The sequence below is a fragment of the Vigna angularis genome, chromosome 10, assembly GCF_016808095.1.
Source record: "Vigna angularis cultivar LongXiaoDou No.4 chromosome 10, ASM1680809v1, whole genome shotgun sequence".
In the NCBI taxonomy this organism is placed as follows: domain Eukaryota; kingdom Viridiplantae; phylum Streptophyta; class Magnoliopsida; order Fabales; family Fabaceae; genus Vigna; species Vigna angularis.
In genome coordinates this window covers 3,968,016-3,981,297 of record NC_068979.1, presented here as the reverse complement: position 1 = coordinate 3,981,297, position 13,282 = coordinate 3,968,016, and the positions used below count along the sequence as shown (strand labels likewise).

At 35.7% G+C, this 13,282-nt stretch overlaps 2 protein-coding genes across 3 annotated transcripts in view; both read right to left on the bottom strand.

Moving 5' to 3' along the window:
• Positions 1–13,282, bottom strand: part of LOC108335034 (uncharacterized) — a 65,012-nt gene that overhangs the window by 12,822 nt on the left and 38,908 nt on the right. For both annotated transcript variants that reach the window (XM_017570951.2, XM_052869765.1), the window contains 11 exons: positions 6,976–7,138; positions 6,606–6,875; positions 6,280–6,477; positions 4,330–4,372; positions 3,977–4,101; positions 3,386–3,889; positions 1,953–2,720; positions 1,772–1,845; positions 1,268–1,616; positions 1,097–1,195; positions 859–1,014 (listed from right to left, as the gene is read on the bottom strand). In XM_017570951.2, coding sequence (XP_017426440.2) covers positions 859–1,014; positions 1,097–1,195; positions 1,268–1,616; positions 1,772–1,845; positions 1,953–2,720; positions 3,386–3,889; positions 3,977–4,101; positions 4,330–4,372; positions 6,280–6,477; positions 6,606–6,875; positions 6,976–7,138 — 2,749 coding nt within the window. The remainder of the gene's footprint in view (positions 1–858; positions 1,015–1,096; positions 1,196–1,267; positions 1,617–1,771; positions 1,846–1,952; positions 2,721–3,385; positions 3,890–3,976; positions 4,102–4,329; positions 4,373–6,279; positions 6,478–6,605; positions 6,876–6,975; positions 7,139–13,282) is intronic.
• Positions 11,181–13,282, bottom strand: LOC128194339 (uncharacterized). The gene is made up of 2 exons (XM_052869766.1): positions 11,507–13,282; positions 11,181–11,269 (listed from the first exon to the last, which is right to left on the bottom strand). The coding sequence occupies exons 1-2, from the start codon at positions 11,772–11,774 to the stop codon at positions 11,232–11,234; spliced, it is 306 nt and encodes a 101-aa protein (XP_052725726.1). The 5' UTR covers positions 11,775–13,282; the 3' UTR covers positions 11,181–11,231.

Below are 13,282 nucleotides of genomic sequence, written 5' to 3'. Positions count from 1 at the left end.
AGTTAAGATTGTAGAGAGCATATTGATGCTATTGCAAACTTGCTTTTAGTTTAAAAAAAGGTCAGTTACAGTTTTTCTCAGTATATACACACACAAATGTATTGTCTGCCATCGCTTCTGCCATTGCTTCAGTATATATACACAACCTAGTTAAGATTGTAGAGCGCATACTGATGCTATTGCAAACTTGCTTTTAGTTTTAAAAAATGTCATTTACAGTTTTTTTTCATTATATACACACACAAATGTATTGTCTGCCCATTGCTTCTGCCATAAGCCGCTTTTTTCTCACCACCATAAGCAGTTAGCCGCTATTGATAACTTGAACCCATTAAATTCCAAAAGATGATTGATGTTGACTAGAGTGTCAACCAAGTTAGGATTGTAGATAGCACAGTGATACTATTACAAACATGCTTTTAGTCTTAAAAAAATGTCACTTTTAAAGTTTTTTTTAGTATATATATACACAAATGTATTGTCTGCTATTGCTTCCACCATAAGCCGCTTTGCCATTTGCTATATTTATATGGCATATTTTTGCTCACCACCATAGGCACCATAGAAAGTTAGCCACTATTGATAACCTCGAACCCATTAATTCCTAGACAGACTTCACCTAATTGGCCGTACATTGAAGCATTTTCTGTTTCTCCTATAATACACATTCTTAATAGGAGGCTTAGCATGGTGTAATCAAATCAATATCACAATCACAAAACTTGTCAATAATATTATCTTCAACAATTCAAAATATGAACTTCTATAAATTTACTATCTTTTTGTTCAGAAAAAGTGTAAGATATATTAAATGATGTCAATTATTGCAGCAATATATCAACTAAGAACTCCACCAACCTGGAGCTTTTCAGGTCCACCAATTCCACGACACACGAAGTACATCCTTGAATCAGAAGCATGCAAAACCTTCGGTTCATCTTCAGAGTTCAATTTAATGAATATATCCTGACCAAGTCTATTAGTGAAAGTCATAAATGGCCGAACAGAAATAACCTGGAGAGACAATAGAAATTCAAAAGTATTACATCCTGACTGCATAGTAACATTTATGCTAAATTTGATCTTCTGTCTCAACCTTTGTCGGGATAGACTGATAGGAGCATGGTTTTGTAGAAATAATAAGCCGCAAGCAATTTCCATCACCATCATATGCATATATATCCAAAGACCCATCCTAAGGATAAAACAAAGTGGTTTTAGAAAAGAATGGATAACTTCTAGTTTGTCACATAAATCTTAATATTACCATGTCACCAAGAGGAGCAAGATCCGTAACAGGTCCAAAATGTTCATTTCCTAATTGGGCAATAGCCACTGACAGGGCCAGCATATTAAAATTAAAAGCAGAAGCAATTGTGTAACCATCATATATCTCCTCTTCCGTTATTTCCTCAAGGATTAATCCATTTTTCTTGTGAGTTTGAAATTGAGCAGCAACCTTTGGTATATGTCTTTTTCCTGACAAATCAAGCATCCTAAATGTAAGTGGCGGACATCTAGCAACTTCTAACCAATAAGGAGCATATACTCTAATTGTTTTAGCCAACACGGTGTGTTCTTTGTCAAAGTTCTGCTCAAGAACAATTTGAATCACCCTGCACATAAGGAGGAAAATAAGAGGGGTTTATGCAAATTAAGTAGTCTTTCAAAAAGTAGAGGCCAATAAAATTCCAGCAAAACATTATAAAATTTAGAAATAATGTGATAGATTGGGAAATTTCTAACTATTCCACATCCAGAACTTTACAACCTTCCAGATATTGAACTTCTCAAACTAATTGTTTTGGATGGCTTCTCATGAGGATGAGATATAAGAACAGCTTCCTGTTCGGAAAATGGAATGGGTGAGATTTTAATTGCATAATACAATGTAAAAATGACCTACAAACTGAAACACAAAAGGCAAAAGTATTGACAGGTCTCTATCTTACATGTATGGGAAGCCAACCCCTTTGCGGAAGCAAAGATAAGAACAGAGGGTTCCGAATATCAGCACTGTATATCTGTACAGTTTTTCCAGATAAAAACACTCCTCTTGAACATGCAAGGAAATGGCCACTTGATTGCATTTCAAGAACAGAATATTCAGCAGCAAGGGGAAGAAAATTGCTTATTGTTAGAGGTGATTTGACTGCCAAACACCAATCATGAATGGCATCAGAATGGATATCTTTAGCAATCTCAGTAGATTGTATGCTTATAGAAAACCACAACTTATGGGAGCCACCAGAGGTTCCATGCATCTCACTGCAGCACAATAGTTCCTCCGACTCTGAAAGAGCTGAAACACACAGATTTGAGCATTGGCCCTTCCTGCCAACATCTTGTTGCCTAGGTCTGTCTACTACAGTACTCCATGAGTACTCACAAGAGTTTGCTGAAGCCCATGGCCTTAACTTCAAGAAATATTGTACAGATTGCGTCAAACCAGAGAGAGGAAGCGGAGCAGTTTCTCCTGGTTGCAGCAGGCCAACAGATATTTCATTCTTAAGATCCTCTGCTATTAGCTTCCTGTTTCTTAACCATCTTCTCTGCCTGGCAGTATTACGGGAATCCCTTGGATCAAAGGATTCAGGCCATCTCAAACTCTCCACATCCGGAGCATAAATCCAACTATCAGCAGTATTGGGAGATTTTGTATCCAAATGCCAATCATCAATCCATTCCCAACTTGGCGGTAGATCAATTTCAGGAAAAATCTGATAATAGAAAAGTAAAGGAAAAATGAGACATGAAAAAATAATAAAAATTTAGGGCAACAATCAAAACTGTCAATCACAGTTTATAAACTATTTCTGAATATATTTTTTGTTGGATTATCCGATTGTTTATTTTTGAAAACATATTTCACCCTGCGTTTGATAGCATAACAAAAAAGTCAGTTTCATGTTTAAGTATAAATCAGCCTTGAGTTTTCTGCTTATAAACTATTCTTCCTCCAAAAAAAAAGTTTAAACTAGACAGCATAAAGGTTTTCTAAGGAAACTGCAAAAGTGTCGCAGACAATATTTTGATATGAAGGCTTGGGAATGTTTGTACCTCAACATCTGAAAAGAAAAGTGATTATATAGAAGTTAGCACATGACAAGGTAGTGGGTAGTGTAGTCCTAATCAAATTTGTTAGAAACGAATTCCTAGCACATCCCTTCCCTAAGGATAGTATAAAAATCACAGCACAAGTGCTTGATCTATTCTGAACTTTTCAAAGCATCCACATATGACTGATCCTCTTGAAGAGAGTCTCAATCATGAGCAAAATTGTCAGTTTGTAACTTCATTGCTAGAGAAAACTACAGCTTAGGTGTATAAGCAATACAAAAGCAGCTAGAGAACAGTTTCCCGTGGAAAGTGAAAAATTACTAACATTCACCTGATGGGATTTCCCTCCATCTGACATGCGGTTCCCAGAAGAACCTGAACAGAGTATCCATCCAATTTGTGGTGTTAACTTTTCAGTCTCGAAAAACTCTTCTGTCTGAATTCTATAGCTCTCTGTTTGAATGGATTCAGAATTACTTGAACTTTTCAGAAAATTCATCTTTTCTGATGAAACTTTTGAAGTGAGGCACAAATCAAGTACAAAATCTGTGTTGTTACGAACAGAAACCAGTGATCGAATATTCACATATCTATTGCCATCCTTCACACTAGCTTCACTGGCAACAACAGCATTGCCTAACCGCCAGCAAGCGGCAGGAGCAGCATAGTTTAGCCTCACAGTCGTCCAAGGACCTTCCTTGCTAGGACTAATTTGAATAAACCCACGTTTATGCACATCATAATTAGATAGTTGATTGTTAATCTCAGTCTCAGAATTATGTACTAGTATGGCACATTGTAATTTGCAAGGCTTCCCATAATAAGCATCCTGAAATCTCAGCATGGCACCATTAAGATAAGTACTTGGAGAAAACAAAGAAAAATAAGAAAAAGGTAAATCATAAAAACAATTCACCATAGAGTTTTCTGTAGACAAATATATCCAGTTCAACTCTTTGACAAAATTTTGTGGATTTGAGTAGTCCTCAATAGTTCTTGCTATCTCATTCAAGGAAGATGAAAAAAATCCAATCGGAACACCTAGAAGAAAGAAAAGAAGGATGTAATAAAGAAGATTGAGCATCCTATGTTGTTACAATACCAAAAGAACATTCACAAAATTAGAAACTTTTTAAGTCCTCAAAACACTAATGTATTCCCGACCCAGTATTTCTCCTCTGCAGACATTTCAACTTAACCTAATTTATTTCCACATTATTCAGCAGCATCTAGTGTCACTTAGGTCTGGATGGAATTTCAAGAAAGTACCTTTACCAATATCCGTTAAAATAAATTCTAAAGAGTGATAGTCCTGTAAAAAAAGTATAGAAATCAAGTTAGAAGTTAGTTTTTCAATTGGAAAACAAAAATTTAGACTAAAAGAAGACGATGCAGTAATTTTGAAAATCAAATGTAAATTCAACAGAAAAAGATGGCCAAATGCTCAGTCAAAAGAATCATTTAAGTTATACAGCCTAAAAGACATTAAATCAATCTAATGAGATAAATAAGAATCACCAAGAAATTTAAAGCATAGTAAATTATATTACATTGAAATTGTCAAAAAAGAGCCGTTCGTTATGTATTTTAGGAAGTTTTTATTTTATCCTTGCTATACTTTTAATCTTTCTTACAAGTGTATCCTGCTATTAAAACTAGGATTATGTATTTAAAAGCAATCCATAATTATAGAGATTTGTTTCGTTAGAATTAGCTGTCTATATTTCCTAACATAAACACCAGACTCATGTATTTATAGAACCAATGACCTCATTACTGTAATATAGTTTATATTTCTATGTTTTGATATGGATCAGATCCTGGAGTGGGCTACTTTTAGACATTTTCTCTGGTTGCGAAGACGAACAATGTGAGAGTAATATTGCCATTAGCAACTTCATGATTGGGATCCACAACACTACAATGTGAAGAAAGCATTTCTACATGGAGACCTTGATGAAGAAATATACATGGAGTTGCCCCTAGCCTATAATGGACAGGTTGCCAGTAGAATTGTTTGCACATTAAGAAAGGCTTTGTATGGGCTGAATCTAAATCCCCTAGAGCATGGTTTGGTAGGTTCACCAAAGTTATGACAAGTATGAGTTACAAACAAAGTCAAGGGAATCACACTCTATTCATCAAACATTAAGATTCAGGGGGATTCACAATATTGTTGGTGTATTTTGACGATATTATAGTATGTGAGGATTGCTATAGTGTGCAACAAATGTTAGGTCAATGCCATGCCCCAGAATTTGAGACCAAAACATTAGGAAGACTTAAATATTTTTTGGGAATGGAAGTGGTTAATTCAAAAAAAGGAATCTTCAAATCTCAACAAAAGTATGTTGATTACTTTCTTAAAGGAGAATATTGCAGTGGACAAACAAATGCATCTAAGACTTGTTGGCAGACTTGTTTACTTATCTCACACTAGGCATGACATTGTTTTTATTGTGTCTAATAAGCCAATTTATGCACCAACCAAAGGAGACTCATTTACAACCTCCTCTTACAATTGTTCAGTATTTAAAAGAGATTTTTTTTAAATGAAATGCAAGTCTTGAGAGATTATTCACCCCCAAAATTATGAATAGAAAGATTACACTCCAAAGAATTTACTAGAAAGTATCAATACATTTGCTTTAATCCATGATGTTGTTCTCTATCAGTGATATTCTTTATTTTTTACTTTACACTGTCATTTCGTTGTAATTTTCATTCAGTCTTATTCTTTAACAGACCTGTCCTTTTCTGTTACAGAATTAGATAAGTTTTAGATACTTGCTGACTCAGCAGTCAGTCACATGGCTTATGTGTATAATATATATAATATCATAAGTCATTTTTATTTAGAAAATCTACTAAACAGAAAGGGAAAAAACTAAAATAACTGAATATTAAAACATAAAACAGTGGTGAAGATAAAGTCTGTTATCTATCAAAGAAAGCCAGGAGCTGAACACATGAAGGAGCAACGAAGATAACCCTATTTCTTAATAAGATTTAGACTTCTACAGCCATGGTTGGTATCTAAATCAATCAGAGCACACAAAGTCCAATTTTTTAAATAAACATTCGGGACTTCAAAAATATCAAACTCTATTCCAAATGTATTTGAATATTAGAAGAAATACAAACTTAACTAGCAAAAACTTCCAACGAAGCTTACCTAGAGAATGTGTAAGTAAAAGCAACTAAGATAATTATCAATACCAGGGAATCAACTTTGAAGAAAAATATTTCATTCCACTTGACCGACTCAAGATCTGAAGGCAATAAATGATGTGGCCTTTGTCCACGCGTGTGTGCGCTCTGTTGATAAACCAATGCATTACTGGGAAGGATCTGACTAGGAGACAGGCGGATAGCTACTGTATATTGCTGGGAATCAGAACCTTCAACTTGGGGAAACTGTATTAAAAATAAAGAAAATAAATCTGAGCAACTGAATATTTAGCTTGACATGCATTGAAAGTTACGTGAAAATTGGGACTGCCAAAACCATGAAAGTGGTATACTAAAAGCAACAAAACTAGTACCTGTGCTTCTGCTATGATAATGGTTACCATTGTTCTAGTCTTTCTGCAGAGTTTACCCTTCAAATGAGATTCTAGCATATTTTTTGACACAGGAACTTTGACAGCCTTCATATCCCCAGATGGCATCCGAATTATATTTTGGAGACCCCTAGCTTCTGTAGCACGGATAAAAATATCCTGACCAAGCTTATTTTGAGGAATTATGTAGTAATTTCTTTTCTGGAGTGTGTCAATGATAGAGTGTCCACCATAAGTAGGAGAAAATGCATCCTGGTAAGAGAAAACAGGTGCTGTGAAGTGAAGAAAGTAATATACAACAAAAGAACCAGTCTTAAAACAGAAATATGAAAAGGTTTATAAGAAATTTTACTCTGTTTTTGTAACATTCGTGAGCATTGCTAAGATTGTTCCAGCTTGCATAAGCTTGAATGATCATATTAGCATTAGAAACTGAAACATTTAAATTCAGATCTCGTGTTGATGTCAAACGTAACTGAGAGGTTCCAGCCAGGGCGTTGATGTCATATTGGTACCTATATGTAGCTGTAATTAGGCAAAAATAGAAACTGGAACAAAAGTATAACTTCAGTGGATTTGACTCTTCTAAAGTAAGGAAATGTGTAAGGTGATTAAATGCATAACTAATGTTATTCAAATTTAGTAAAGACGGTTTAATCCAATTTTTATACATAAAATATCCATAATTTAACAATTTTTTCTGTTTAAGTTTAATAAACTCTTGAAAATGATTAATCTGAATATGGAAAGATTTTATTCAATTCATTGATTTGAAACGGTACATCAACCTCTATATATAGTGAACTTTAATCATAAAGTAAAGATTACAAAGAGATCCTGTAGAATCTTCTAACAATACACTTAATATCCTACTGGAGCTTATAGTTTATTAACTATATTTCCTTTTGAATCAACGCTTCCCTCGAGCTAGTGAATGGCTTGCTACCATTTCCCACTTGAATGTGAGAACATGTAATCATTCAATAGGGAGACCATTTGTAAACAGATCTGCAAGTTAAAGCCCATATGGGACACAAGAAGCAGTTATAAGGCCACCATCTAGTTTCCTTTAATAAGTGTCAATCTACGTGCTTAGTCCTATCATGCTGATCTAGATAGTGAATGATGGTAATAGTTGATTTATCATTACAATAAAGAGTCATAGAACTCTTCACATTTCACTTTGAGATCATTCAGAGTAATTCTCAATCATAACAATTCCCCCACCCCATGTGTCATAGCTCAGAATCCAACCTCTGCACCTAACCTTCCAACAACAATTTGTTTCATACTTCTCCAAGTCACCAAATTTCTACCCAAGAATTGCAATATCCGTAGGAGGATTTCGTACCTCGGGATAGTTTGCATTATCCTGAGCTTACAGACCCTGCATAGTCTGCATTAATAATTGTCTCCATTTTTAATCTTTCATTCTTCATGAACAATAATCCCGCTTATGGACCTGTCTTCAAATGTTGAAGGATCCTATTCAAAGCTTCTAAATGTCTATTTCTTGGATCATGCATGAATTAACTAACTACACTCACCACATAGGCTATGTCAAGTCTGGTCAAGGTTGTTAAAATTAAGATTAAGGTTAATGGCTCAGAAGATCGTAAATAATGAGATTATAACTAAAAGGGTGAATTTTAATTTCCTTAACTTTTAAATGGGTTCAGGTTTTATTTAATTGAAACCCCCATTCACCCAAGAAACTAAAAAGGTTTTGTAGAGGAAAACACACATAACAAGGTGAATTTTTAATTGCATTAATTTTTTATTGGGTTTAAGTTTTCTTTTAATTGAATCCCATTCACCCAAGAAGGTGGACATGTGTAGCTAAAAATACACAAAAAAATACATCCATCCACACGATTATGCAATTTTGCTCGACATTCCACATGATTTCACTTACCACAGTCACGTGGGGGATTTGAATCATAAACACTGCAAACTCAATAGGATCAAATGATTTTACAATGTAAATCGTGATTTTAATGAAACTGGGTCTAGCGTGGACTAAGTAATTGAGCTTCCCCAAAAGTCTCTAATATTCATCACTCACAAATCTATGGTTCTTACCTTTACTCACAGTATAACTTCTTTTATCACTCTCAAATCTATGGTTCTGCTTTATAGGAAGTCTAGTGGTCTTGCAATCAATGTAACTTGTTTCTTTGAGAAGATCAAGAGGATACTATATTTTTATTGCTCTTAGGTTCTCTTTAGCCTTAGCTGCTGTATTTTGGTTACTATTTTTCCACTACTAGCATCATTTGTGTTCTATTTTATGCAGAAGAAATCAATTCAACAAAATCAAATTCAAGCCACTTGAGAATTAAACTGTAAAATAATTCTAGAGGGCTTGATTGATCCCTCTCATAATCTTCTATTTATAAGAATAAATTGATACAAAAGTACATGATAAATAGGGTAACCCTAGACACAATATAATTATGATAAATAGGGTAATCCTAGACACAATATAATCATGATAAATAGGGTAACCCTTGACATAATATAATCATGATAAATTAGGATAAATATCCTAACACTCCCCCTCAAGCTGGAGCATACAAATTGTATGTACCAAGCTTGGAACAAATAAACTCAATCCGAGGACCCCTTAATGACTTGTTCAATACATCTGCAAGTTGATCGTTTGACCCAATAAACTCAGTACATATTTCTTTAGTCAACAACTTTTCACGAACAAAATGACAATCAATTTCTATATGTTTAGTCCTCTCGTGAAACACTGGATTTGATGCAATGTGGAGAGTAGCTTGATTGTCGCAATACATCTTCATAGTATGGATGTCACAGAATTTAACCTCTTGAAGGAATTGTTTCACCCATATAAGCTCACATGTTAGTGATGTCATTGCCCTATACTCGGCTTCCGCGGTTGATCGAGCTACTACATTCTGTTTCTTACTTTTCCATGAAATAATGTTTCCTCCCAGAAAAACAGAATATCCTGTAGTAGACCGTCTATCAATAGGTGAACCTGCCCAATCTGCATCACAATACCAGAGACCTGAATGCTTCCTTTATCTTCATATAACAATCCTTTCCCGGGAGCCTTCTTTACATACCTTAGAATGCGAATGAGAGCATTCCAATGGTCAACACATGGAGCTTGCATGAACTGACTAACCACTCCAACTGCAAAGGATAGATCTGGCCTTATAATAGTGAGATAAATCAGTTTTCCAACCAACCTCCTATACCTCTCTAGATCGAAGAATAACTCACCTTCTTCTGTCCTTAATTTCTGGATTGGGTCCATGGGACTGTCTACCGGTCTACAATCAATCATGCCTGTTTCTTGTAATATATCAAGAGCATACTTCCTTTGGGAGATTACAACTCCATCTTTTGATTGCGCTACTTCAATGCCTAAGAAGTATTTGAGACTTCCAAGATCCTTGGTTTGAAAATGTCTACACAAGTACTCTTTTAGTTGAGATATTCCAACAACATCATTTCCTGTAATGACAATATCATCAACATATACTATTAAGTAAATACATTTCCCGAGAGAAGAATGACAGTAAAAAACTGAATGGTCTACTTCACTGCGTTTTAGCCCAAATTTTTGAACAATGGAGCTAAACTTTCCAAACCAAGCACGTGGGGATTGCTTGAGGCCATATAAAGATCGATGCAATTTGCATACCATACCAGACTCCCCTGATCAACAAACCCAGGAGGTTGCTCCATATAAACTTCTTCCTCAAGATCACCATGTAGGAAGGCATTCTTGATATCCAATTGATGAAGTGGCCAGTGACGAATGGCTGCCATGGCAAAGAAGAGGCGAGTAGTAGTCATCTTGGCTACAGGAGAGAAAGTGTCACAATATACACAGCCAAACACTCGGGGAGATGTATGAAAGAGAGGATCATTAGGAAACAAAATGGAGAAAGCGACTTTATTATCAAGAGAGGAGGAGGGCATCCTATTAATAAGATAACATGCAGTTAAGATGGCATCTCCCCAGTGATGGACAGGAATATGGGCACAAGGATACGAGCAGTTTCAACCAAGTGTCTATTTTTTCGTTCTGCTATACCATTTTGCTGCGGTGTATAAGGACAAGTAGACCGATGTAAGATACCATGCGAACTCAAGATGGTAGAAAAGGAGGATGAAAAATACTCTTTTGCATTATCACTTCTTAATATTTTGATTACCTGACCAAATTGATTCTTGATTTCATTCAAAAAGGATGTAAAGATAGCTAACAATTCAGAACGATTTTTCATAAAATAAACCCAAGTACATCTTGAATATTCATCCATAAAGGTAACAAAATATCTAAAACCAAAGGACGAGATACGTCTAGGTCCCCATATATCAGAATGGATGATGGAAAAACTAGAATTACATATTGATTGAGACCTTCTAAGAAAGGAAGATCTAACATGTTTTCCTAATTGACATGACTCACATTCTAAGGTTTGGAGACCACTAAGTTCAGGACACATCTTTTTTAATTTGGACAAATGAGGATGGCCAAGTCGATCATGTAGCACTTTAGGATTAGGAGTAGCAACACAGGACACCCTTGGACGAGATCCAAAATGGTATAATCCACCAGCTTCATATCCATCTCCAATCTGTCTCCCCGAACCACACTCCTGTATAACAAAAAATTTATGATCAAAGGTTATTGAACAATTTAACATTTTGGTCAATTGGCTTAGGGAAATTAAATTAAAAGGAATTTTTAGGGACAAAAAGGACTGAGTTGAGATTGAGGGAGGGAGACAAAGAAACATGACCGACTCCTTTGGAGGAAGTTTTAGATCCATTTGAAAGGGTTATGAAATGAGGTTTTTCTCGAAAGAAAATAGATGAGAACAAAGAGGTATTACCAGAAATGTGATCAGAAGCACCTGAGTCAATTACCCATGAATTTTGACCTTTCATAGATTGAGAAACGCAGGCTGTTGATGTACTGGGAGATTGAGATGGTTGTGTCAAGCGGTTAGACTTTAACCTTAAATACTCTTGATATTGATCCTCAGAAAACATAGAAGTGGAAGTTTCAGTCTTCAAAGTGGAAGTTTTAGTCTTCGAAATATTGGCAGTTTTGGAAGGGAAATCATGTAAGGAGTAGCAATTCTTTTGAGTATGATCCATCCTTTTACAGTATGTGCATTAAGGACGTCCCCGACCTCCTCGTCCTCCTCTTATAGTGCCACGTCCTCCTCTTCCTCGTGTGGCAACCATGACAGATGGTTCCACTAGTTCATGCGCTTCTTGAGTTTGAGGTATCGGGACACGCAGAAGGCGAGTGGTCAATGTTTCCATGGAGGGGACCTCATGACTAGTTAGAAGTTGATCTCTGAGATGATCAAAATCGGGATGTAGGGCACGAAGGATCAACACCATGTAAAATTTGTCTAGTTTCTTTTTGATATGCTCTAATGGGTCCACTTCCAAAAACATCCTGAGTTCTTCGACAGCAGATTGGGCTTCAGCCATGAAGGACACCATATCATGGTCTGCCATTTTAAGAGATGCAAGCTTGTTCCTAGTGTCATAGAGACATTGAATATCGTTGGCATAAATGCTTTGGGCTTTCTTCCAAAAGGGGTGACAAGTTTTGAAAGCACTCAAAGATACTAGAAGTTTGGGTTCCACTGATTGCCATAACAAGGCACACAACTGGAAATCTGCTTGTTTCCACTGATCAGCTTTTTCAGTAGGCAACTTGAGAATTAAACTGTAAAATAATTCTAGAGGGCTTGATTGATCTCTCTCATAATCTTCTATTTATAAGAATAAATTGATAAAAAAGTACATGATAAATAGGGTAATCCTAGACACAATATAATCATGATAAATAGGGTAATCCTAGACACAATATAATCATGATAAATAGGATAACCCTTGACACAATATAATCATGATAAATATCCTAACAAAGCCATCATTGAGGAAAATGTGTTTTCGACAGTTAGATATGATCACTTTTAAATCAATGACCGAAACCAAAAAATTTACTTCTTCAATCAGTGTACTTTAATATCTTCCATTTCCCCACCCCACACGACCACATTGCCTTTTCTCAACCATACTCAGGTTCTTGCCGCAGCTTCCATCATCAACCTCTTGCAACCAAGCCAAACCCTTCACTCAGCCAAAACCAAAACCCAAACCGTAAGTTGTAAACAGACTTATAGAGCAGCGATTTTGGTTGAGTGATTGTAGTGGGTTTCATTGCTGGCAGCTGGATTCTGCATTCCACTCTATGAAAACTTTAAGATCTCCTACATTCAAATCAGGGTTGATTCTAGCCCTTCGAAACTTTCATTAGGCTGTTCTAGATAAATTTGCAGAAGTTTTGGATAAATGATGCTCACATCATCTTAGGATAGGGTTTTAGACCTAACTCAACCAGTTTTTGTAGTGAGGAATGTTAGTCAATTTGGGAATTGAATTTTTCCCAATACATCATAGTAAATAGGAATTGTAGCAAAGAGGATAGACTTAGTGACCCAAGACCTATTCTTGTCTCAGTGCTTATTTCGAAATCAAATTATACCACTGCTCATAACAGCCAAAACTCCCAATCATTCATTCAAGAATTCGACCAAGGGCACATGATGTCTCACACAAGTATTCTATTTTTGTAAACACATAGC

Bases quoted from the DNA above. Each gene is read 5' to 3' on its own strand.
- LOC128194339 (XM_052869766.1), bottom strand. From the start codon at position 11,774: ATGGATCATACTCAAAAGAATTGCTACTCCTTACATGATTTCCCTTCC. The intron at 11,270-11,506 runs GTAATACCTCTT...TTTGTTATACAG, and splicing joins TGCTTCTGATCACATTTCTG to GAGTGTGGTTCGGGGAGACA.